Genomic DNA, 22387 nt, shown 5'->3' on the forward strand with positions numbered 1-22387 from the left:
CCCACATAGTGTGGAAGGTCTGCATAGCAATGGGAAAGTAAGAATGAAATAGTACCACAAATCAACAAAGAGATTCTCCATTCATAGTCACTGCTTACTCAAGTGTCTCCCATTTGGTACTTGTCCAGTGAGATTTTTCCCCACATACAAGTCAAACTTAGCATGCATCAGAATCCACCATCAAGGGCTTGTTAAAAAAGATTTACAGGGGCTGGCCGGGTTACATAGTGGTTAGGTTTACATGCTGTGCTTCAGCAGCCCGGGGTTCATGGGTTAGGATCCCGGGCACACACCTACACACCACTCATCAAGCCATGCTGTGGCAGCATCCCACATACAAAATAGAGGAAGACTGGCACAGATGTTAGCTCAGGGACAATCTTCCTGAAGCAAAAAGAGGAAGATGGCAACAGATGTTAGCTCAGGGCCAATCTTCCTCACCAAAAAAAAAAGATTGACAGCTCCACCCTCTAGAGTTTCTGAATTAGTAGGTTGGGGTAGAGCTAGAGAATTAGCACTTTAAACAAGTTTTCAGATGAAGCTGATGCTATTGGTCTGGGGACTACACTTTGGGAACTAAAGTGTAGTCCCCACCTGAATTTAGAACTTGACATTTAAAAGTGCATTTTGCTCGAATCAGGTCATGGGTCCAGCTTGTCAACATCCACTAAGGTTGTGTCTGTCATTCACCACCTTTGTGGCATCTCCGCTTCTGAGAGGCATGCGCCCTGGGTTCTTATACAGGTGACTGATACAAATGTGGATAGGGCTGACTAAAGACAAAATCCAGGTCAGGTGATTAAACCCCTAGCTTTTAGGCTCACCTCAATCCATTATAATTACGGCAGTATTTCTCAATCCTGGTCAAACTCTAAAATCACAGGGAAGCTTAAAAAACAAAAACAAAACAAAAAATGATGCTTAGGCCCCACCCTGGAGAGCCTGAGTTTACAGCCCAGAGTTCCCTCAGGTGCTGGTACTTTAAAAAACATTCTCTCCAGGTCATTCTAATGTGCAACCAGGGCTGAGAACCACCATCTAGAGGTCTTACTGATTTAACCTAGCAAACCAACCCAATTGAACTGTCCTTCTGCCCTTGTAACTTTTTTAAGCTTTGATAAGCTTTACTCATCTAAGTTACTGTGAGAGTTGTTGGCAAAGCTTTGCTGACATCAAGGTATGTTTTCCTACAGCTTTCCAAATTCTTCTATTTGATCACTGCACTTTCAGAAACATAAAATTCTATTGGCCTAGCATGACATGGTGTTAGAAAATCATACTAATTTTAAAGATCACCTTGTAAAGATGTTTACAATCTGTTGAGGAATTTTGCCTGGGGTCAATTTCAAGCTCACTGAATTGGATCCATTTAGTTTATATAATCATAATGTAATGATAGCTCGCATTTATTGCTTGTTAACTTTGTCTCAGCCACAGTGCTCTTCATAAATATCACACAACAATCCTATAAAATAGCTATGATTATTTCCATTTTACACGTGAGGAATCAAGACTGGATTCCAGCTGACTCCAGGGCCCATACATTTAACCACTAGATGTTGCTTCTATTTATATTTGCCAGGCGCCATTTTGTTCTTAAAGTGTTTTATGGTGACTTACAAGGATGTTAAAGATATGAGAAAGAATGAAATAACTGGAATAAAGTAAGACCAGAGAGAGTCAAAATGAGTCACGGGTCAGAACAAAATGTTTTCTCATTTGCTAACTGAAGGGTCACCAATTTGGCTTTGAGTGTCCTGGAAACATCAAGTCAAAATAGGATCACATGTTCAACTGCACGGGTGACATTGGATTAAACACAAACATTGCTCAGGACAAGTACCTAAGAAGCCCCGGGCCTTCTTAAAGAAGGCAGTGAGGGTGAAAGGAACGTCTGCAGGAACATCCTCATGATCCAGGCAGATGAGAATTTCACAGGGCTCAGCGAATCGTGATTTCCACCATCCACTTCCTCTTTTATTTAAAAAATGAGAATTTTGGCTAGCTTTCTAATTCTTCAAAGATTTCTGCATTCCCATTTCCAGTATCTCTTCCACCACTGTAAACTCATTCCAAAAGATTAACAGCAATTTAGCAATTCTCTGCTCACGTTTTCTCAGTACCCTGGAATGTAATCTGAGCATTCAGGATTCACTTTTGGAGAGTTTCATAGTCTCTTGACTCACCTTACCTTTTGGACTCTCATTCCACGAAATCACATCTGACTTTGAGGAGTGTCTTCCCAACACCTAGTTTCTCCTTGCTGATCATCACAGCATCAAGTTGATATGGCTGTGTCCACAGGCTGGCTGTCAGATCTGCAGGTGAGGCCAGCATAACCTGAAATAACAAGGTCACTCTCTGTCAGGTGCCCATCACAACGCCCATTTCACCAACTCATTCCTCCTCGTAGCTTGATGTGAAGTTAACAATAGCAGCTTCCCTTGTGTTAGTTGAAACAATCAGTGGATGAGGCCAATAATTTATCATTTATATTTATGAGACTATACAGTAATGAGAATGTTATCTATCTTGAAAAGTATTGGTATTTTCTTGCCACTTGAAAAAGACATGGTGTCAAGTGTGTTGGGGTTTTTGGGTTTTTTAAAATTATTTTATTGAGGTCATATTGGCTTATGACGTTTTGCAAATTTCAGGTGTATGTTATTACTTATCAGTTTCTGTATAGACCACATCATGTTCACCACCAACAGTCTAGTTTTTATCCATCACCATACATATATGTTCCCCCTTTTGTCATCCCTCCACCCGCTTCCCCTCTGGTAACCACTAACCTATTCTCCTTATCCATGTGTTTGGTGGTGTGGTTTTTGAAAGTAGATCTCTTGGCACAAGATTCAAGGTTAGAATTATACATCATTTGGAAAGCACTCTTCCATCTTCTAATATTAAGCTGCCCAGAACACTCTTGCCAAACTCCTCTTTAGCTGGTTCCTTTTCTTATCCTTGGGGTCTCACCTTGAATACAAGCTCCTCAGCTGAGCCTTCTCTGACCACTCTATGTAGGAGGCCCCACCCGGTAAGTGATTTTTGTTTACTTATTTCAATTACCTATCTTCCCTGCTAGACAAATACTCATTGATGGCAGATACTTACCTTGTAGTCCCAGGACTTAGACAGCGCTCTGTTCATAGCAGAGGGCACCATAACCATTTGCTGGAAGAAGTGAAAACAGGGAAGCAGGTGAGACGTCAATGACCGCAAAGTTGGGGCCTGAGTGGTGAGTCCAGTTGTACACGATGGGAAGACAGTGGGGCTACAGTGATAGTAGGAGTGATCACAGAGACATGTGTGGGAAGAAAGAGGGATCCGGAGTGAAAAAGCTCATTTTATCCTTTCTAATAACCAAGCCATTTAGATGATTTGAGCATATGAAATTTAGGAGTAAAGTTGATTGCCATGTACCTCAAGGGAAGGAAAATGGATCACATCATCCTTGGTAGAAAGTATAGGAAGAACTGAGGTGGGCAGAACTTTGATATCATTAAATAGACCCCTCCCCCAAGCAAACTTGCCTCTACTTCCCTAATGTGCTACTTCACAGTCTATACAGATTCCCCAAGATGGTACCTCAGGATGTCACCCTGCAGGGTGCTGAGAACTGAAGGCAGAGTTTAACGGTCGTTAGAGTTGGCTTTTCCTACAGTTGGAAGAAATGAGAAACACGGAAGTTTAGAAAGAAGAAATGTCTAGAAGAGAAAGGAAGAAGATACTCAAAATTGGTCAACGAAGATCCAAATATGGAATAAGACAAAACCAATAGCAGGAAGGCCTAACCAGAAGAGTGAGGAGAAGCAGACGAATCTACCTGGAAGAAGATTGTGAAAGTTGCTTCCCCTCCCCCTGTCTGAGTGTCCAGGCTCTCTCCAGTGGTTGTGAGGGAAGGGTACGGCAGGAACACAGCACAGTGACTCACGGGCGCCATTACACACACACACACACACACACACACACACACACAGACACAGACACACACACACAGACACACACACACACACTGTGCAGCTTCTCTCTGCTCTGCTCAGCCTGGCACTTACAGGGCGCCATTACACACACACACACACACACACACACACACACACAGACACAGACACACACACACAGACACACACACACACACTGTGCAGCTTCTCTCTGCTCTGCTCAGCCTGGCACTTACAGGGCCCAGGACCTCCAGGCTCCTGAGGAAGCGCAGGACAGGGGCTGGCGGTGAGGCCACTGTCTACGGCACGCACACGGGCCAGTGAGCAGGCAGCCACATGGCAAAAGAAGACCCACACACTAGAACCTACTCCACCCCGCGCCCCATGACCGAGAGCCCTAGAAAAGACTACTGAGCGAGCGCTATGGAGAAGGATGTCAGAAAAGGATGTTTGGAAGTGTTGCCATTGTTTAAGTCATCTTTTGGCCAAAACCCAGGTAAACGTGTTAAACAGTGTTGGAAATGCTCTTACAACTTGTTCAAAACTTTCCAAATGAGGAGTTTGAGCGCTTTAAAGTCCCTGGTTAAAAAATACAAAACTCTAACACGTTTCAATTAGTCTGCTACTAGAGAAGACGGAAATTTACTAGTCAGATTTCAACAAAAACCTTTGTATAATTGGCGAATAAAAGTGAATTAATAAGCATCATGACTTAACATGACCAGCAGTGCCCCTCCTCCGTTTAGAGTTTGGAAGCCACCTTTTTTAAGCCATGACGGTGCATTAAAACCAACCATCAAATAGGCTGAACCCTGAATTACTGCATCACAGTCTTAAAACAACGCTTAATGCGATAAAGTGTTCATTATTTTCCTTAGAGACACTAGATATCAACTTTTTAATCATTAACATTTTTAAACTTTTGTTTCACCTCATTTAAAACTTCTATTCTATAAAATTGTCATGTATGAAATTTTTAAATAAATATACATATGATGGTGTAAATGCAAACACCTTTCTAATAAGGGTTTACAACCCAAACGGTTGGTTCATTATTCAGTTTAGAGATATGAAGGCAGGTACCTATGAAGCTTAGATACTAAGAATATTCTTCTTCATCTTTTGTTATTAGTTTCAAACTGTCCAAACAATGATTGCTGTGGCTGCTCCATATTATGACTCTTACATTTCCCTAATCGTTCTAATCATTTCTAAAGACAGTAGCAAAAACCTTTACATTATGGAAAGTTCTACCTCTACAAAACCAAAGGCAATTCTGTGATTTTTTTTTTTAAACATTGCAATGCAAGGTTTTCCAAGTCTAAAGGTAGGGGCTGGCCCGGTGGCATAGTGGTTAAGTGCACATGCTCTGCCTCGGCGGCCTGGGGTTCATGGGTTTGGATCCCAGGCACAGACCTACATACCACCATCAAGTCATGCTGTGGCAGCACCCCACATACAAAACAGAGGAGGACTGGCACAGATGTTAGCTCAGCAACAATCTTCCTCAAGCAAAAAGAGGAAGATTGGCGATAGATATTAGCTCAGGGCCAATCTTCCTCACAATAAAAAAGTCTAAAGGTAAAAATGAAAAGACTGTCAAGAGCAAACCTTGTACCCAATCAATACAGACCCTGTTGCAGTAGTATTCCTCTGCCTGAGTCCACACACGGGGATGGACTGGAGAGCCCTTCCCTGGTTTTAACTCATAATAAATTAAGACCCCGTATCTCAGGAGAGAACCTAATTTGGGCTCCTTACCATACAGATCACTCTTGTGAAAATGGAGTAGAACTTTCCTTTCTTTCAATCTTGATATCATCAGAAATGATTCCCAAAACTCACTGGAATTAAAGCTGGGGCTTGTGGACTATCAGGCAGACAGGAGACTGGAGATTTACTCTGCTCCTGCAGCCAAACATCACATGACTTTGAGGCCTTCCTCACCTCAGTTTTTTCCTCTGTAAAATGGGGTGGGAGGTGGTCTTCCAGAATAAAGTGGAAGGTTCCCTTTGGCTTTCCCAACCCAACATGACTTTGAACCATTTCAAACCCTTAAAGCAGTTTCAATTTAAGACAATGTGGCCTGTGAATTATTTTACCACATAGACAGTTTCTGGATCTTAATTTGTAGAACGTTTGGTAACACTTAACAGAGGGGAGCAGATGGTGCCTGGGTGACGTCCTGGATGCCAGCAATGGTCCACTGCTGTTTGTAGTCTCCAACACTGCACCCTCAGTGACTTTCAAAGTCAAAATCAAACTGTGAATCTGAACTCTGTGGATGACTAATTGTGTGTACTGACATGGAGGGCTTCTGTAAAAGGTCTCATGCGTGCATGCTGTCATTCAAATAGGCAGTTTCCAAAACTGTGGTGGTTTGTTCTTGTCAACATGGTTAAGCCAGAACTACCCTTCCCGGAGTCCCCTTCCCTGGTGGTTCTAAGTTCAAATTGGCTCAAAAACATGCTTATGTAAGATTTGGAAGGCAAAAGTGAAGCAAAGGCCATTTTCCTTCAAAGGTCATCACAGTCAAATGTGGGGACAGACACAGAGGTGCTTGGCCAGTGCCAGCTGGTCCTCATTCTCCTCCACTCCGCCTCAGCTCTTCTTCCCCAGTGTTGACCTAGGGTGGCCCCAGGCGCACCACTGAGCACCTGGCTGTAGATGCACAGAGGCAGTTGCTACCGCAGCGTCAGCTTCCCATAATGCTCGCTGCGTGCACCCCTGCCCGGGGTCACTTCAGCCTCCGTGCTTTGCACTCAGATGGACTAGCTGGTGACTGCTCTCAATTCACACATCTCTTTGTCACCCTCAGCTCCTCACATGGTGAGGCCTGGTCCACTTCCCATAACAAATCCTGTATCCCACAGCACTCAGAGCAACTCCTCTCCCCTGATTCACCGACCAAACCACACACACAAATCCCCAAAAGGACATTGTGGTTCTATCTATATGTAACTCCTAAGAGGGCCCCAAATTGAGCATCCCGCATAGAAGATCTTTTTATACATATTCTACGTAACAGTGAGCTTCCTTAGGGATCATAATGTCTCAAGTTTAAGATGGAAGAAATCAAAAGACAGACAACCTCCAAGCACACACATGTGTATGCATATAGTTGCGTGCTTGCTTGGGGGAAAATATGATACCAAACTTACTTGGTTTAAAACTTTGTCTCTGGGCCAGCCCCAGTTGCCTAGTGGTTAAGTTCAGCATGCTCTGCTTCAGTGGCCTGCGGTTCGGTTCCTGGGTGCAGACCTACACCATTCGTCTGTCAGTGGCCATGCTGTGGCAGTGGCTCACCTACAAGAAGAGGAAGATTGCTCAGGACAAATCTTTCCAAGCAAAAAAAAAATTGCCTCTGTGAATCCTTATGCACTGATGTGAACTGGCTCTATGGTTTTCTTTCCCTAAGTCACAGGCTGAGACCCTGTCCAACCTGCAACCCACAGGCTCATGTCAACAGTCCTCTCTGCCCATCACAATCTCCTAACAACACTCGCTGGCACATACAACTGACGGAGCTCCTCTCCTCAGTGCTACTAGTCACACCCTGTGCAGAGGTGTCACAACATGACAAGCAATACTGGAAACACAGACGCCAGGACCTCAGATGGCTTCACTCATGGTTAGGCAATAGTCACACTTTGACCCACAGGTGTTCATGAGGCATTCTTTCAGTCCTGGGCTGAAAAGCAAAAACCCAAAGTTAAAAAAAACCCATAAAAGTACAGGTATGAATTATTTGTTTTATTGCTTTCTTCTTATTTAATACAGAGTCAATGTTTTTGAGTAATGATAAGATATCCAAAATTCAACATTATTAAACATTCAAACAGTACAACGTGTGGAAAGAGCCCTCAAATGTTAACTCCTCTAAGTTATATCTGGTGGAATAACTTGGAATAAAGGCTACTGGACTTGCCATCTTGGTTTATGAAGGGAATTGCTATCCGCTGACACAAGGACAGGAAGAGTCCCAAATGGCAACCAACTGTTCAGGCCCTGGTGGCGGCACATTTGTCTCCCTTTGAAATGTCTGGAGAGATCGATAATGATTTCAAATATGAAAATCCTTCCTTTCACCTCAGGCTTAAAAGACACGCCCACTACTGAGGGAGTCAAAATAAACTCCTGTGGAATAAAAGCGATGATGATGATGAAGACCAGAAAGGATTCTGCTGTCAAGCAAGTGATCCTTGCCTACCTGGTTCTTCTCTAACCTGATCCTTTATAAGAAAACAACTCACTCTGACACAGGCCTCACACAGGGAGCGGGTGAAACCAGGACAACCGTGAGTGGCTTTTTGCTTGTTGAAGGCACAGGGTTCTCCTCTTCCTGAGGGAGCGGGGTCACTGTGTTGTGAGTTATGTTCAAATACACATCCTACTTCTGAAAAACTGCCCTCAGCTGCCATACATTTGATTGCAATTTCAGGCTGATGTCTTTTTTGAAAGTTCCAGAATCTCTGGCACCCCTAAAAAGTCCTGATATGGCTGCTACTTCTGCAAGGAAACAGATTCTGAAGGGCTGGAGGCTCAAAGGGACACACAGCTGCATGACATCAAACAATGGCAAAAATAAATATACGACTCTAAAATATGGATATGAAACACCACAAAGAAATAAATATCTCAGACTCTACAACTGCGGGTCACACGCTAGCAATACCTGGTAGAGCCTTAAAAATGGTGATTTTCCCATAAAACATTTATTGACAATGACTTTGGATCAATAGTTAAGAGGCTAAGCAAAAAATGTATGAAAATGCTATTTTTTTAAAAAGACAAACATCATTAGATACCAAGGATAGTGATCAAATCCAAGATGTCAAATTTAAAGAAATCACTTTTGCTCTTTCCCAATGGTCATCTGGGCCTTCCGCAACAAGAATGGACAAGGGCCAACTGCACACCTTGCCGGTGATGCTGAGGGTGTAGTCACACAAACCTCCTTGGAAGAGCGACGGACCTACATCTTCGCCAGAGGAAAGACCTGGAGCCCTTCCTGCTTTTGCAGCTCCACAGTACTACGGATGCTCTTTACAAAGAGTGAAATCGAAAAAAGAAACAACATGGAAACACAAAGGTGCATTTATTCATGTCCATGCCATCTAAATCTACTGAGTACAGGAATCAGGACCAGAGAAGGGACAAATTAGAACCTAAACAACAACAAAAACACCGGGACATTCGCCTCCCTGAATTGCAAGTTTTAGTTTAGAAGAATCTGCATGCTGGCAAGCCAGTTTCCTCCCTGAGAAGCACGCTTCACGCTTCGTTCTCTCCCTCCAGCATCCTCTGTGTTTCTCAATTAAGGCCTGGACAGTGTTGGGATGGTGTTGCAGGGTCTCCTCGGGAGCCATGCTCTGGCAGGATGCTGTCCTCTGTGCTGTCAGTCGCCTGTGGGCTCGGGCTGTGTGAGGTCAGGCTCGGCACCGCCTGGCTGTGCAGTCTGCCGCCGAAGCTCCTCCACCATCTGCAGCAGGGCTGACCTCTCCAGCTCTAGGGCAAGGCTGGCCTGCTTCAGCTTGCTTTCGCTGGTCAGAAGCTTCTCAACTGTGGCTTCAAGGCTTTGGATCCTACCATTTGCCACCTGCAGAATAAAAGAAGAAATGAGAAGGGAACTGCCTAGTGATAACACAGGGGGATCCAGTGTACCCTCCCACTGTCCAGCCTTGAGGGCACTCTGGCACCGAGACGAGTCTAGTGTTTACTATCGGTTCTTCTGGTCACACAGGAAGACTACATTTCCCGGGTTCCCTTACAGGCAGGCTCGGCCACCCTGAGATCCTCCAGCATGTTCTTCCCCTGTTGTGGCTACTTTGGAAGTGATATGTTGAGATGGTGGCTTCAATGTGGAGGGAGCCTGATCCCCAAGTCACCCACTCCAGGAAGGACAGCTCTGATATGGCCAAAGAATGCTTGATGAACAATAGGGAGAGCTTCAAGGGCAAAAAGACTTCTGTTGTGCTAAGCCACCGAGATCTGAAGCTTTATTACTGCGGCACGGCCGGGCCTCTGTTGACTAATACACATATTTCCACGAACCAATTGACTTTAGACTGACAGTTATAACAGTTTCTGTGTGAAGGCCCAAGTAGTAACAGCTCTCTAATCTGAAACTGTTTTTATTTTCCTTACAGTAATGAGACATCATTACTATGTCAAGAAACATGGGCATTTCCCCCAGAACACATGTGGTGTGCTCAGGATAGCCAGGCATTCTGCTCAGAGGTTCATGGGCCTGGCCTCACGGATTGGTCACCACCACCAGAGAGGTAAGCACTGTTGTCACTCCCAGCCAGTGCACATCCTCAGCACCCAGCAAACAATTCATGTCAGGCGGAACTTCCGGGTGCCTCCCTCTAGCAAATGTCCCTCCTCCCTCTAATCCACTAGGGCCGGCTTCCCAGGCAACAAGTGAGTTGGCGCTAGTGAAGCCGAGGGGTTTTCTCAGAGAACCACAGAAAGTCCGACCTTTACATTGCTGTCCGCGAGGCCTTTCTGGCCTGCTCCTCGGCTCACGGCTGCATGTGCAGTGCTCACGTCAGGGGTCAGTAAGGTACTGCTCTACCTCGTTAACCCAGTCCACTCCTCTGCACATCTCCATTTATTTTCTCGCCCATTTTCAAAACAAGGGAAACAGTTTTTTGAACAAGATAACACTTGAGCCAGAAAGAGAATTCATGACTCAAAGTCTAGCTCTGGTTGTGCCAGTGGAACACTCAAAACACAAGGACAAAGGATTGAGACCCAAGTTTGTCAGCCTGCCAGGCAAGGGGTGGTCACGCTTGGTGTGCATCTGCAAGTAGTACTCTGACCCCCTGAATCCTACCCACGGGCAAGGCCTGGGATGGTCCCACCTTATCCCCACACAGGACTGCTCAGTCTGAAGTCCCACAGCACCCCCAGGTGCACCAGACAGCTTAGAAGTGAGCTGTTTTACATGGTCATTTATGGCTCTGCATGAATGTCAGGTCTCCTCAGTGAGATGGAGCTCTTTCATGGAAGAGAGCACGTCTCATCCTGCACATGGTCTGGCCTCCCACGGCACCTAGCTCGTGGGTGCTCAATGACTTGTGGTTAATTATTATGGAAAACGTACGCCCATTAGTATTTGGCACCATTTGACCTGTCTATGCAATCGTCCTATGTATGCTGCTGGACAAAACAGGTTAAACAGTTTGGTCTCCAGCTGCTAGACAACATTCTTAGGTGTTTAACAAGAAAATAAATGGGAAAAATAAATAAATAAACATATAGTTGAGTATGTCTAAAACTATATGAACAGAACAAAGCTAAAAAACAGGTCAATTTTGATACTTTGGCAAAAAACAAAGACTTATGTTAGAGAATTAAGTACTAGTGTATTGAACACCTATCTTTGTACTCTGAAAACTGTTTTAAAAAAAAGAAAAAGAAAGGAGGTGTGAGTCTCACAGAACTTATATAATCTGGCTGAAAGAAAGTAAATCCATGTGACTCACAGAGGGTGATGGGAAAGCTAGATTCAAGCACCTACAAATTGACACACCACAATCCCATCCCAATTCTTTGAGAGCGGCAGCGTTATGAATCTTGCTGGCCCCTGCCACCCAGCCCAGCAAGGACTCTAAATACTGGTGGATTGGCATAAGCTGCAATCTTGAATGACACCTCCGGAAGTGCAGAGCCACTGGGTCCAGAGAAAGAACACTGCAAGGAGAACATCTGTTATGACCAATTGCCGCTCGATGCCTTTCTTGAGGGATGTCGATATCTGGACAGCTCTTCACGACTCCCCCTCTTCACAAAACGGGTACAGTGTCACCGCAGCAACATATAATTACTCCCACCCTCATCACAAAGAAACCACATGGGCACTAGCCCAATAAAATGAAGCTTTTATTTGAGTACTACTACCTCAATGAGCCAAATGCTTCAAATGCAAGTCTGAGCTTTGATAGAAAGGTTGCCATCGTGCTGTATTTCAGGGACCTACTGTGTGTTTGGAAATCATTTAAAATTACCATCTACACTGCAGACCCTTCCAGGCCAGATAAGGCTCTTTATTCCCTTGAGTCTTCCCTCTGGTTACAGCTGAGACATCCTGGGGAAATCGTCCACAGTCATATTTTCAGTTAGGATGTCTCAATCTTAGGGGGAAAAAGGAAGCTAAGTTTCAGAAGGTGACTGTTTGTTAGGACTGAGGGCGGAGAAGGCATTTTTCTTTGTTCCTCTACAGTAAACAGCTACAAGGGTCTACTGGGACACGCCCCTGCTGGGAGGAACGCGCCTCAGACAAGGGTTGAGTTATTAGGCTCTCAAACGCTAGCCTTTCTCACATCACTGCCAAGCTTGTGCCTGCAAAGTGGCAACTTTCGATGGAGAAAAATAAGAGGCTTAGATCAGGACAAAAAGAGAACAGCCCAGGAACACCAAGAAATACATATTTTGGGAAAAACTATGTATTTTTCTCTGCAGCAACAGAAAAAATTTTTTTAAATATCCCTAAAACAACACAGCATTACCACCCATTTATGACCTTAAAAATGCAGACTGTATGGTTACTTTATTCAACTTGATTGGTAAAGGAGCCATGCTAAGCACTTAGGTATTCTTTTTGTCCTTGTCACACAGACAAGGGAATCAGGACAGGTCAGCGGTCTGCCCAGGGTGACAGTGTGGTGGCGGCAACAGCGGATCTGGCAAGATCCAGGTCTCTGGACTGCATCCCATGCTCGCTCCATCTCACCCTTCTGCACACATGGTCTGTGTATGTGCCCTTCTCCTGTCTGACATGTTCCACACTTATCCATGGTAAGATGGACGCTTCTAGATCGGAGAACTGTGTGCTTCATTAACCAAACCTTTCTATTTCCCCCAAGGACTCACAAATCACGATCATATGCTCTGGTTTACTTTGTTGGTAGATTTCTGTGTCACTTTCCTCTCTTAATATCCATCTGTGGACCTAGCTGGTTTTGCTCACAGAAGGTCAAGCCTTTGATTCTCCTGTCACTACAAAAAGCACCACTGCTGGCACTCAGCTAATAGCACCATGGCATCCTGAACCCAAGTTCATCTCTGGGCCTGTCTCCTAAAAGGGTTTGTGCAGAAGCAGCCTCTCAGAAAACTCTAGGACCGTCTGACCTCAGCAAAGCATAATCTGTCTGCCCCTAATCAAAAGGCCCAACTCTCCTGGGATACCTTTGATCCCAACTATAAACACACTGGGGAGAGAAAGGTCCTGTGGTCATGGGAAAACCCAGCCTGCTGGTGCCTTTGGTGAGTTAATGAACGACCACACGCTCGGGGTTCAGGAAGCTGCTTCACACACGCTCTACCTGCAGCTGTTCAAGGAGGTCAAGGTTCTGTTTGCGTAAGCTGCTGTTGGTTTTCTCTAATTTGTCCATTCTTTGGTTGTCACTGAGAGGGGAGGAATCGATAAGTTCTTCTTGAAGCACGTGGTACTCAACTTCATAAGCTTGTAACTGTTTAGAGATGTCCATCTCAAACACCTGTTAAATACAGAAAAGTCATCAGGCAATGAACATGAGAAAAATCACACACACTCACACACACAGGTGACCATGTCAACGAGCATCCACTAAGCACTTACTCTGTGTCTGGTACTTTCAGTGAAAACTAAGGAAAACTCTCTGCACCGAAAAGGTAAGAATTTTACTTGGGAAAAAAATGATATAAGAAGCACTGAGAAACAAGCCTAAGGTAACAGTAGGCATGGGTCTCTGATAAGTCATTTTCCAAAAGCCAAAACCTTATTTTTGAAAAGGCTTATAAAAATTTATTTTTAGTTCTTATTCTAGTACTTATTTCCTTTTTCTCTGAAAATTCTATTAGGTTAGCTACATAAACTATGGGTCAAAGGGAGAAAAAAACAAAACAAGAGAATCACAGCCCTATTTGCCCAGTCACCCAGTCAAGGTTTAATGATAGTTCAGCTGGGTTTTCAGAGTACCAAGAACAGCTAAGTAATGGAACCGTTTACTAAAAACCCTCCTTTTCACACAAGATATACAGAAATGAGCCAAAACCCAAATGTCACCCACACGGATGAGTGAATACGAAACAATGCCTGAGTTGCCTTCCTTCCCATAATAGTAACGGTGATGAAAAAAACCACCCGTGTGAAAAACAACCCCAAGGTGCACGAATGAGTGAGCTGTTCATGCCGGTACTTTCTCTTGGTGAGTGAGTTTGGTGGAATGACGAGGGGGTCAGAAGGCAGATGCTGCTGCTGCCCAGGGCACCTCCCCCACCCCATTATTTCTGTGGGATCACCCCAGAGCTATGCTTCTCAGCACAGGAGTGAAGGCCCAACATGGATTTGGGGGAGCTGCAATTTCAGACACCACGTAAAAAAAAGCCAGCATGATCAGAACACACATTTAGAGAATGAAGTTAGACTTTACAAGAGCAGAAACTGACTCTTCACTGCATTTCTTTAAGAAAGAAACTTGAACATAGTTAAAATCAATGAAAAACTCATTTCCTGTGTTGGCACCCTATGAGCATTCAAAAATAGATGATTCCTATTTTCCCTGAAATCAGTTTTCAAAAACCATGTTCACTTTCTCATCATTCCCAATAGTCTTATTTTCTCTTCCTTGAGATTAACTTTTCAGCTTCCTGGTTTTCAGTTTAATTCAATGGGCAACACTAATTAGGCACAGAAGTCATTCTATGCTGAAAAACTAATCCACGTATCTCTGGCGTGTGTGTGCAGAGCAGTTTACTGTATTGATCTGCTTCTCCGTTGTCCCTCTGAGTGACTGTGAGGTCAGCAGGGATGCTCACATCTACTTTACCGTCGAGGAAACTGACTCAGAGGCTTTGACTCAGCCCTGGAATCGGGGCTCCAACTGGCAAATCCCTGAATAACTTTGAACAAGTTGCTTGACCTCTCCCAGTCTCGGCTCCCGGCCTCCAACATGAGGGTGAAAACACCTCCCTCCCAGCATGGCTGTGGGGTTTACAAGAGACAACTCCCGGAAGCTCCCAGCACGTGCCCGGCAGGTTGAGTAGGCGCTCACTCAGCTAAGGGATCTGCTTTCACACACTTGTCATGAAACCCTCACATCCAACCTTGTGCTTCAGCAAAACTACAAAGGATGCCACATCATGAAACTTCTGATTAGCTCAAACAGAGTAAAAACCACAAACAGTAAAACCGAGATTGCCATGGCATTAGCATGTAATTATACATATGGTGCAGAATAAATGTTATACACACAGTTACTTTTTTTTTCCCCACAAGGATTTATTTTTGAATGAGCTCCTAAATTGGAAAACCTGGGAACAAAACCTCTGGCCTTTTATAGACACTGATGCTCTGCCAAGGTTAATGGCTCTCTCGCTGTGCCCAAAGCTGCATACTCTCAGACCTCCACTGATCCCTAGGAAGCACCCTGCCCGTCATAATCATCTCTGCCTCATGGCATCACTATCTCCTGGCTGCCAGAACACTTACAGCTCTTGATTTTGTAGTTATGCCCTAGAATTTATCCCAAAGCACGGCAGTATGTGGCTGGTGGTTAAAGGAGGGCCCGGGTCCTCAAACAATGCTTTTTCAAGTTGCTATCTATTTTTCATAACCATAATTATAAACGGCTTCATGGTATTCTACCAACTTGACATATAACCATGTTAATCCATCCATCAAGTGTTGGCTATCTAGTTCCTTGCAAGTCTTTGTTGTTATAAATGACAACTCTAAACATCCTTGTACATATGGTTTTCCCCATATTTTGGATTATTTCCTAAGGACACATTCCAAGAAACGGGATTACTGAGTCAAAGGGTAGGAATATTTTACTGGCTTGTGACATGTATTGCCAAATTGCTTCCCCAATGGCAATAATCAACTTACAATGCCATTAGCAAAATAAGAATGTGCCAGATACAGTATACCCTGGGTACTGCATATTCGTATTAAAAAAATTCCATTTTGTTAATCTAGTAGGTAAAGCATTATGTTATAGCTAAATATTTTCCCAGATATTCATTTTACTAGACGAAGATCCTCGTTAGTGAATTGTCTGTTTACTTTCTTGGTTCATTTGCTATTGGAGACTCAAGTGTTTTTCTTTGCAGTCTGTGGACACTCGGTATAACGAAGCCATTATTAACCTTGATGTCTGCAGAACTAGCCACATACTTTCCACCTTCCCAACCCCCAGACCCTGCCCCCCAATCTGTGGGTCTCTGTCACACAACGAATGCTGGACAGTGGAGCAGGCGGCCCAGGTAGTGGCAATAAGGGGGCACAGTGTCTGCAGTGAATTTAAAAATAATAATGAACCCAACCAACAACTGGTCTGCTTTTTATTATCACCACATGCAAGCAATTCTCAACAATGCCAGTGGTAAAATATTCCTCCCCACTGTACCCCAGCCTCTTGACTGCCCTTTTCAAAAAGTGCTCATTTTCAACAAAGCAAACTGCCTGAGCTTCTCCCAAGGTTTCACCACTGCGATGCTGAGGAGCGTCTTCGGAACAAAGGGACCTTGTTAAGATTCTGGTTTTTATCCTACAAGCGCAACTAGAACAGGGAATTGTCTAGTGTGTTTACAATGCAGCTGCCCATAATCGAACTTCTCAATGTTTGCATGAACCCCCTGGGCACCTTGTTAAAATGCAGATTCTGACTCAGCAGGTCTGGGGTGGGGCTTCACATTCTGCATTTCTAACAAGTTCACGCATGAGACAGTGATGGTGCTGGTCTGGGGCCACACTTTGAAGAGAGTCCAAAGGACGTTAAAAGAAGGCTATTTGCCAGTCTCCTAAAGCCCCCTTTCAACTCTTTCTCTTCTTGACACTGAACTGAGGCTGCACAGGCAGAGGCACTCACTGTGACAGGAATACAAACTGACCTCCTTCTCTTCATTTCTGTTATTGCCAGGGAGTCCCCACTTCTTGGATCAGAGGATTTTTAGGGCTTACGTTCAACTGACAGTTAATTCACACTGAGGAACTACCACAGAGCCTAGAGACCCTTGTCCTTCTGCTCTGGACCCTGTCAACTCAGAATTGGCCCTTCCCAGCTTGTCCACACTCAGCCGGAGCTCCAGAGCCCTGTCCTTAGCTACCTTCTCCCCGAATCTGGAGCAGGCTGTGTCTCACTGCTCAAGCTGAGGCCATCTACAGAGAGGGCATGTAATGAAATGGAGCCATGGCTATCACAGAGGACTACCCAGACTCCGCCCATCCATATACACACAGAAGGCCCAGTTGTGGGCAGTGAATGCATCTGTCACTTCCACCCTGTGGACCTCCCAGATTTGAGCCTGGGGATTCTCTAAGGCAGCAGAGGAACTGCACTGCACCTCAGGCCTCATCTCTGAGTAGGACTTGAGACTAGAGCACCCTCTGGAGGGGAAGGGGCAGTGAGAGTGCAGAAAGGCTAACGGAGCGTCCTCAGACGTTAAGTTTCACAGGAAAAACACGAGAGGAGAAAAAGGCAGCGAGCTGCCTGGCATTATTACTGTTTCCCATCTGAGACTTTTGTAGAATGAAAACCTGGGCCCCAAAATGGAGATTTTTGTGTTCCCGACACTGACTCTCCCAACTGCCAACTTCCCCTCAAAAGCTGAACCCGTCAGGCATCTAGAATTTCTTTCTCACCCCCGCGCCTTTGCATGGGCGGTGATCAGGGGTCAGCAAACTACAGCCTGTGGACTGACTCTGTCCTACTGCATATTTTTGTAAATAAATTTTCAGTGCAACAACTTCACTTCTATACATATCGTCTGTGGCTGCTTTCGCGCTGCAAAGGCAGAGCTGAGTGGTTGCAGCAGAGACCTTATGGCCCACAGAGCCTAAAATACTTACTATCTGGCCCTCAGCAACAAACGTGTGCTGAGCCCTGTCTTAGCGCATTCTTTCAGGCCCAGCTGAAAACTCCCTCAATTCTCAAGCGTGAGCAGCACTCCACCAGCCTCGCTCCCACATGCCTTTGCAAGAGCACCACTGTAGCTCTCACCATGCCTGAAATTACTGGATGACGTGCTCATGTTCTGCATAGGATGCACCTTGGTGTCAGAGACATTACATTCTTGGCTCTGCCACTTTACACAGGGTGCTGGGCATGTCACTCTCTCCATGCCAAGTTCTTTCTGTCTATAGAAATGGGTGTTATGAGACATGTCCCAGAGTTGCTAAGGGGTTGATGGAACAAAAGATACCAAGTTCAAAATGGTTGCCTGAAACAATCAGGCACACATACAAAACTGTTCTCTCTCCACGCTGTGTCCATTTCTACTCTTCCAAATTTAAAGAGCACCTCATAGTCTCAGTAAGTATCCGTTTACAGAAAAGGGGAGGAAAACGGGATTTTTTTTCTGGGGGTCAATATGGGGGTTAAACGGAATGTCAGCCGAGACTGCCTGCTTTAGAGCCAGGTGCAAAGGCACTCGCTGGGCACAGACACTGGGGTACATGGTAACCAAGGCCCTCTGCACTCGCCCCAGCAGCCAGAACACGTACGTGTGAGCAGTGAAAGCTCTAAGAGAATAAATGCATGCAAATGCCAGAAGTTAAAGAATCAAAAGGGTGGAGAATTCTGTACTAATGTACAGGTAAAATATAGAAAGCTCTAATTAGACGACACCCAGAGGCACCTGGCAGGGTGGAGTTAGCTGCTCAGTCACTTTGAGGCCAGAGGACCGGAGTTTGAAACCCTCCCTTCCCCCACTCCTCCGCAGGATGACTGTGGGCAGTTAATTAACCACTTTGAGCCCTAGGTTCCTCATGGGTTAAAACCACCTCTCCTCTCCGGAATGCGGTCACGACTAAATGAGATCATGTGTATATACAGATTCACACAACCTGGCAAAAAGTAGGACCTCAACAAGCCAAAGCTGTTCACACTGAGAGGGACGTGCCAGGGAAGTCAAACACAGAGAGATGTGGAGCCTACCAATTAACTCAAGATGAGAGGGCAGAGCGGGAAAGAACTGTGCTTTCCCACAGGCATACGGAGACGTGCGGATGTCCAAGGTAACAGTCGGCATGAAACCCGCGTCTTTTTCCATGCCAGACTTGTTCCTTTTTCTGTGCTCAACACCTAAGGAGGGGTAGCAAAGGAAATCACAAATGCCACATCTGGGTGCAACCCACGGGAATCACTGGATTCCTCTTGGACGATCAGAAATTCTCAAAATAAGGATTTTTTTTTTTACAAATAGCTTTATTTCACGATCTGCTTTTACTTAATTGCTCTGTTTTCATTATATATGGAGCAGGTGAGGCAAGTTCTAGGCTTATGAGAGGGCTGACTGATGACTCTGCAGTGCCCCAATGCAGAAATCTCTTCCAAGAGCATTCTTAGCCATCCAGCCTCTAGCCACTTCCAACAGTGACCTCATCTCCTCTGCTAAGCAGTTCAGTCCTTCACAGTCAGCAATCATTACTGGAAGATTCTTCCTTATAGAGTCAACATCTGCTCCCACCTCTAACCTAGACCATTTAACAACTGGTTTAGTCGTAATTCCCAGGTCAGTTCACCCCTCACCTCTAACATTTCAGACAGTAACGGTTCTACTGTACACAGAGACCAGAGCTGCTGAAACCACAGACACAGAAGTGAATTCTATTTAAAACAAACACACACACAAAAACACAGGGCCAGCCTGGTGGCATAGTGGTTAAGTTCCCACACTCTGCTTCGGCGGCCAGGGGTTCACAGGTTTGGATCCTGGGCACAGACCTAGCACCACTCAACAGGCCATGCTGTGGCAGCATCCCACAATCAAAAGAGAGAAGTGTGGCACAGATGTTAGCTCAGCAACAATCTTTCTCAGGCAAAAAGAAGAGGTTTGGCAATGGATGTTAGCTCAGGGTCAATCTTCCTCACCAAAAAGAAAAAAAAAACCCACCTCTCCTGTGCAGAATGCAGACACTTATCATGGAACAAACTTAAAGAATATATACTCTCTATCACAACTTTGCTATCAAAGAGTTATTTTCAGAAAACTCCAATTAATACCATCCAGCAGAAAAATTAAATCACTCATTTTACAAAAAATGTATGTATTTCAGAACAAATGCCTGGGGTGAAACCTCTTAATTGTAAGAAACTACTGAGAATTTGTGGTTATCACACCTAAACACTGCCACTATGTTCCCATGTGGCTTTTCACCATTACACTGACAGCACACACTCCGACATGCATTTAATCACTGAACACATATTTGCCATGTGCCTCCTACATGCCAGGCATTACACAAGCTGCTCAGAATACAAAGGAGCAGGAAACAGGGCCTGCTCAAAAAAAAAAAATTAAGCTTCTACATATTCAGGATTGCTTAAGCCTTTGGAAGGTTCGCGCTGAGTGATACCTGATTGATGGTCTTTTCCATTTGCACCAAGCCCAGGTTGGGTAGTGTGTTTTTTATAAAGTCAACTATGGTTTCCAGGTTTTCATGCTGCAGAATCAAGGGCTTATGGCTTCCCAACAAACTTAATGCCACTTTAAACATGACCTCGGATCCCTGAAGAAAGATCATATCTGGGAAAACAGAGAAATGCAAAAAGTTAAACCAGACCAGTTTCTGATGAAATACCACTCCCATTTCCTTTTCCACACATCACAGAGCAGGATGGTGTGAAATGTAACCGGAAATTGCAAACTTTATTTCCTTTTTAAGATCCTAATGTTTCAGATAGCGTTGTCAACACAATATTGCAATATTTGAATACTGCAAATAATAAAAAAATATAGGTAAACATATTACTAAGATTTTATCACAGGTTCAGATGAATCTTTTTTTTTGCTCCAAAAATATGTTAAATTCAAGCATGCTTCCAAAGTTAAATTGAGAAAAAGAAAACTTATTAATCTATTTTTCCAGGAATGTTCTGGATTTTAAAGGAGCTACTAAAACATATGTTTTTATGGCCCAAACTGAAAGAGTTTATAGATATATCATCAGAAATTAAGATAGAGTAAGTGAAAAATCCCCTTGCTTTCTCTGTTGAAGGGGAAATAAAAGATGTCTAAAAACTGTAAAAAGTCTGCACAATTGCAAAGTACATTATTAAATACTGTGAAGTAGACTGAATTTTAGCATAAAAATGGAGTAAAAAACATATTTTCCTCTGAGGAATTTAAGAACTTTGTCAAAGTTATTTTCTAGTCCTTGCCATATTTTTTTCTTAGAACAGTTGGCAAATGTTAGCAAATCCTATACTGAGTGGACACAGTGAGAGGGAGGTCAAGTGGCCGAGCCAGCCCAGGCCTGGCTGCCCCTTCCTCACAGAGTCCGAGCCAATGTCCTGGGGCTAAAGCACAGCCCTCATAACCAATTGTTGGGTGACTAGATTCAGACATGTTACCTAACAACTGGAAAAATAATATAAGAAAAAACATAGTTTTAAAGATGATTAGAGGCAACTGTCAATATTTCTTTTTTTTTTTTGGTTGTAGGATAATGGAAGAGACAAAGAAGTAAATTTCAGTAAGTCCAGGAAGACAAAAGCAGATGAGAGAAGAATCCCCAGCATGTGCCTCCCCAGGTGGTTTAGTGGGATGACATGTAAAAGCCATTAAGAAACAGGAAGGCAAAGGTTGAATGTTGCCGTGCAAATAGGAAAGGTGGCCAAGTCCGAGCCGTCTATGGACAGCGCACAGGAGAGATCCAGGCACCGGCTGGCTGGGTTAGCCCTGGAGATGCTCTCTGTAACCGTCACATAGGCCTTAAGCACGTGAGCGGACCTGGTGGGGTCTGGGGGCAGCCTTAAGCAATGATGCCACTGAGGCTAGCCTGTCTCTCTCGTAGAGCTAAGGGCCACAGCTCCCACCAACACCACGGCTGCTTGCGGTCCAGGGCAGCCCCAGGAAACAGGAGAGGACCAAGGCTGCCTCCTTGTTAGGTCTGGCCATGGAGGCTGGAAAGATAAATTAGAGAACTGACTGTATCTTTAAAATTTGAGCCTCTTAGGGGAAGTATGACCTGTATCAAGGCAGCACGACGGGTGAATATTCCTGTGCAGTGTCTGCTTCATAAAATACATAGTCTACCCACTTAATTCACCACTACAGCAAATAAGATCTAAAATAGCACTATCATCAAGATGTAAACAGAAATGACATTTCCAAAAACAAAGCAAAGCAAATTTGAAGTTTCTGCGGTTTAGATAGTAAGACTTCCTTTCAATATAGGAACACTTATAGCTGAACAAAAATTGATGGCCTTATCAGAATAAACATCAAGACATTCTGTGCAGGGGTCCCGGGGAAGGCACTGCACTACCAGATCAATGACCGGCCACAGCTTGGCATCTTTAGTCTCTGAGGACAAGTATCTTCAAACTAGATACAGTACCGCATGCAAGCCAATTAAGATAAATCATTATTGGGGAACTTCTATGAGCGTAATCGAGTATGCAGTCCACATCAGCAGTCTCTTAAGGTTAACAACAGGCCTTCCAAGT

General features: G+C 44.4%; 1 protein-coding gene and 1 long non-coding RNA gene across 12 annotated transcripts in view; both read right to left on the reverse strand.

Annotated features, from left to right (window-relative positions):
* Positions 1–2203: 2203 nt before the first annotated feature.
* On the reverse strand, positions 2204–3697 carry LOC106831098 (uncharacterized). Its single transcript, XR_011502275.1, has 3 exons — positions 3592–3697; positions 3118–3177; positions 2204–2340 (listed from the first exon to the last, which is right to left on the reverse strand). It is a non-coding gene; the product is annotated as an uncharacterized lncRNA (long non-coding RNA).
* Positions 3698–7682: 3985 nt separating this feature from the next.
* The window catches only part of TBC1D1 (TBC1 domain family member 1), a 217851-nt gene continuing 203146 nt past the window's right edge, over positions 7683–22387 (reverse strand). For all 11 annotated transcript variants that reach the window (XM_044767680.2, XM_070506046.1, XM_044767681.2 and 8 more), the window contains 3 exons: positions 20293–20462; positions 13277–13450; positions 7683–9543 (listed from right to left, as the gene is read on the reverse strand). In XM_044767680.2, the coding sequence (XP_044623615.2) occupies positions 9343–9543; positions 13277–13450; positions 20293–20462 (545 nt within the window). In that variant the 3' untranslated portion in view covers positions 7683–9342. The remainder of the gene's footprint in view (positions 9544–13276; positions 13451–20292; positions 20463–22387) is intronic.

This window comes from Equus asinus, chromosome 3 (genome assembly GCF_041296235.1).
Source record: "Equus asinus isolate D_3611 breed Donkey chromosome 3, EquAss-T2T_v2, whole genome shotgun sequence".
Lineage (NCBI taxonomy): Eukaryota > Metazoa > Chordata > Mammalia > Perissodactyla > Equidae > Equus > Equus asinus.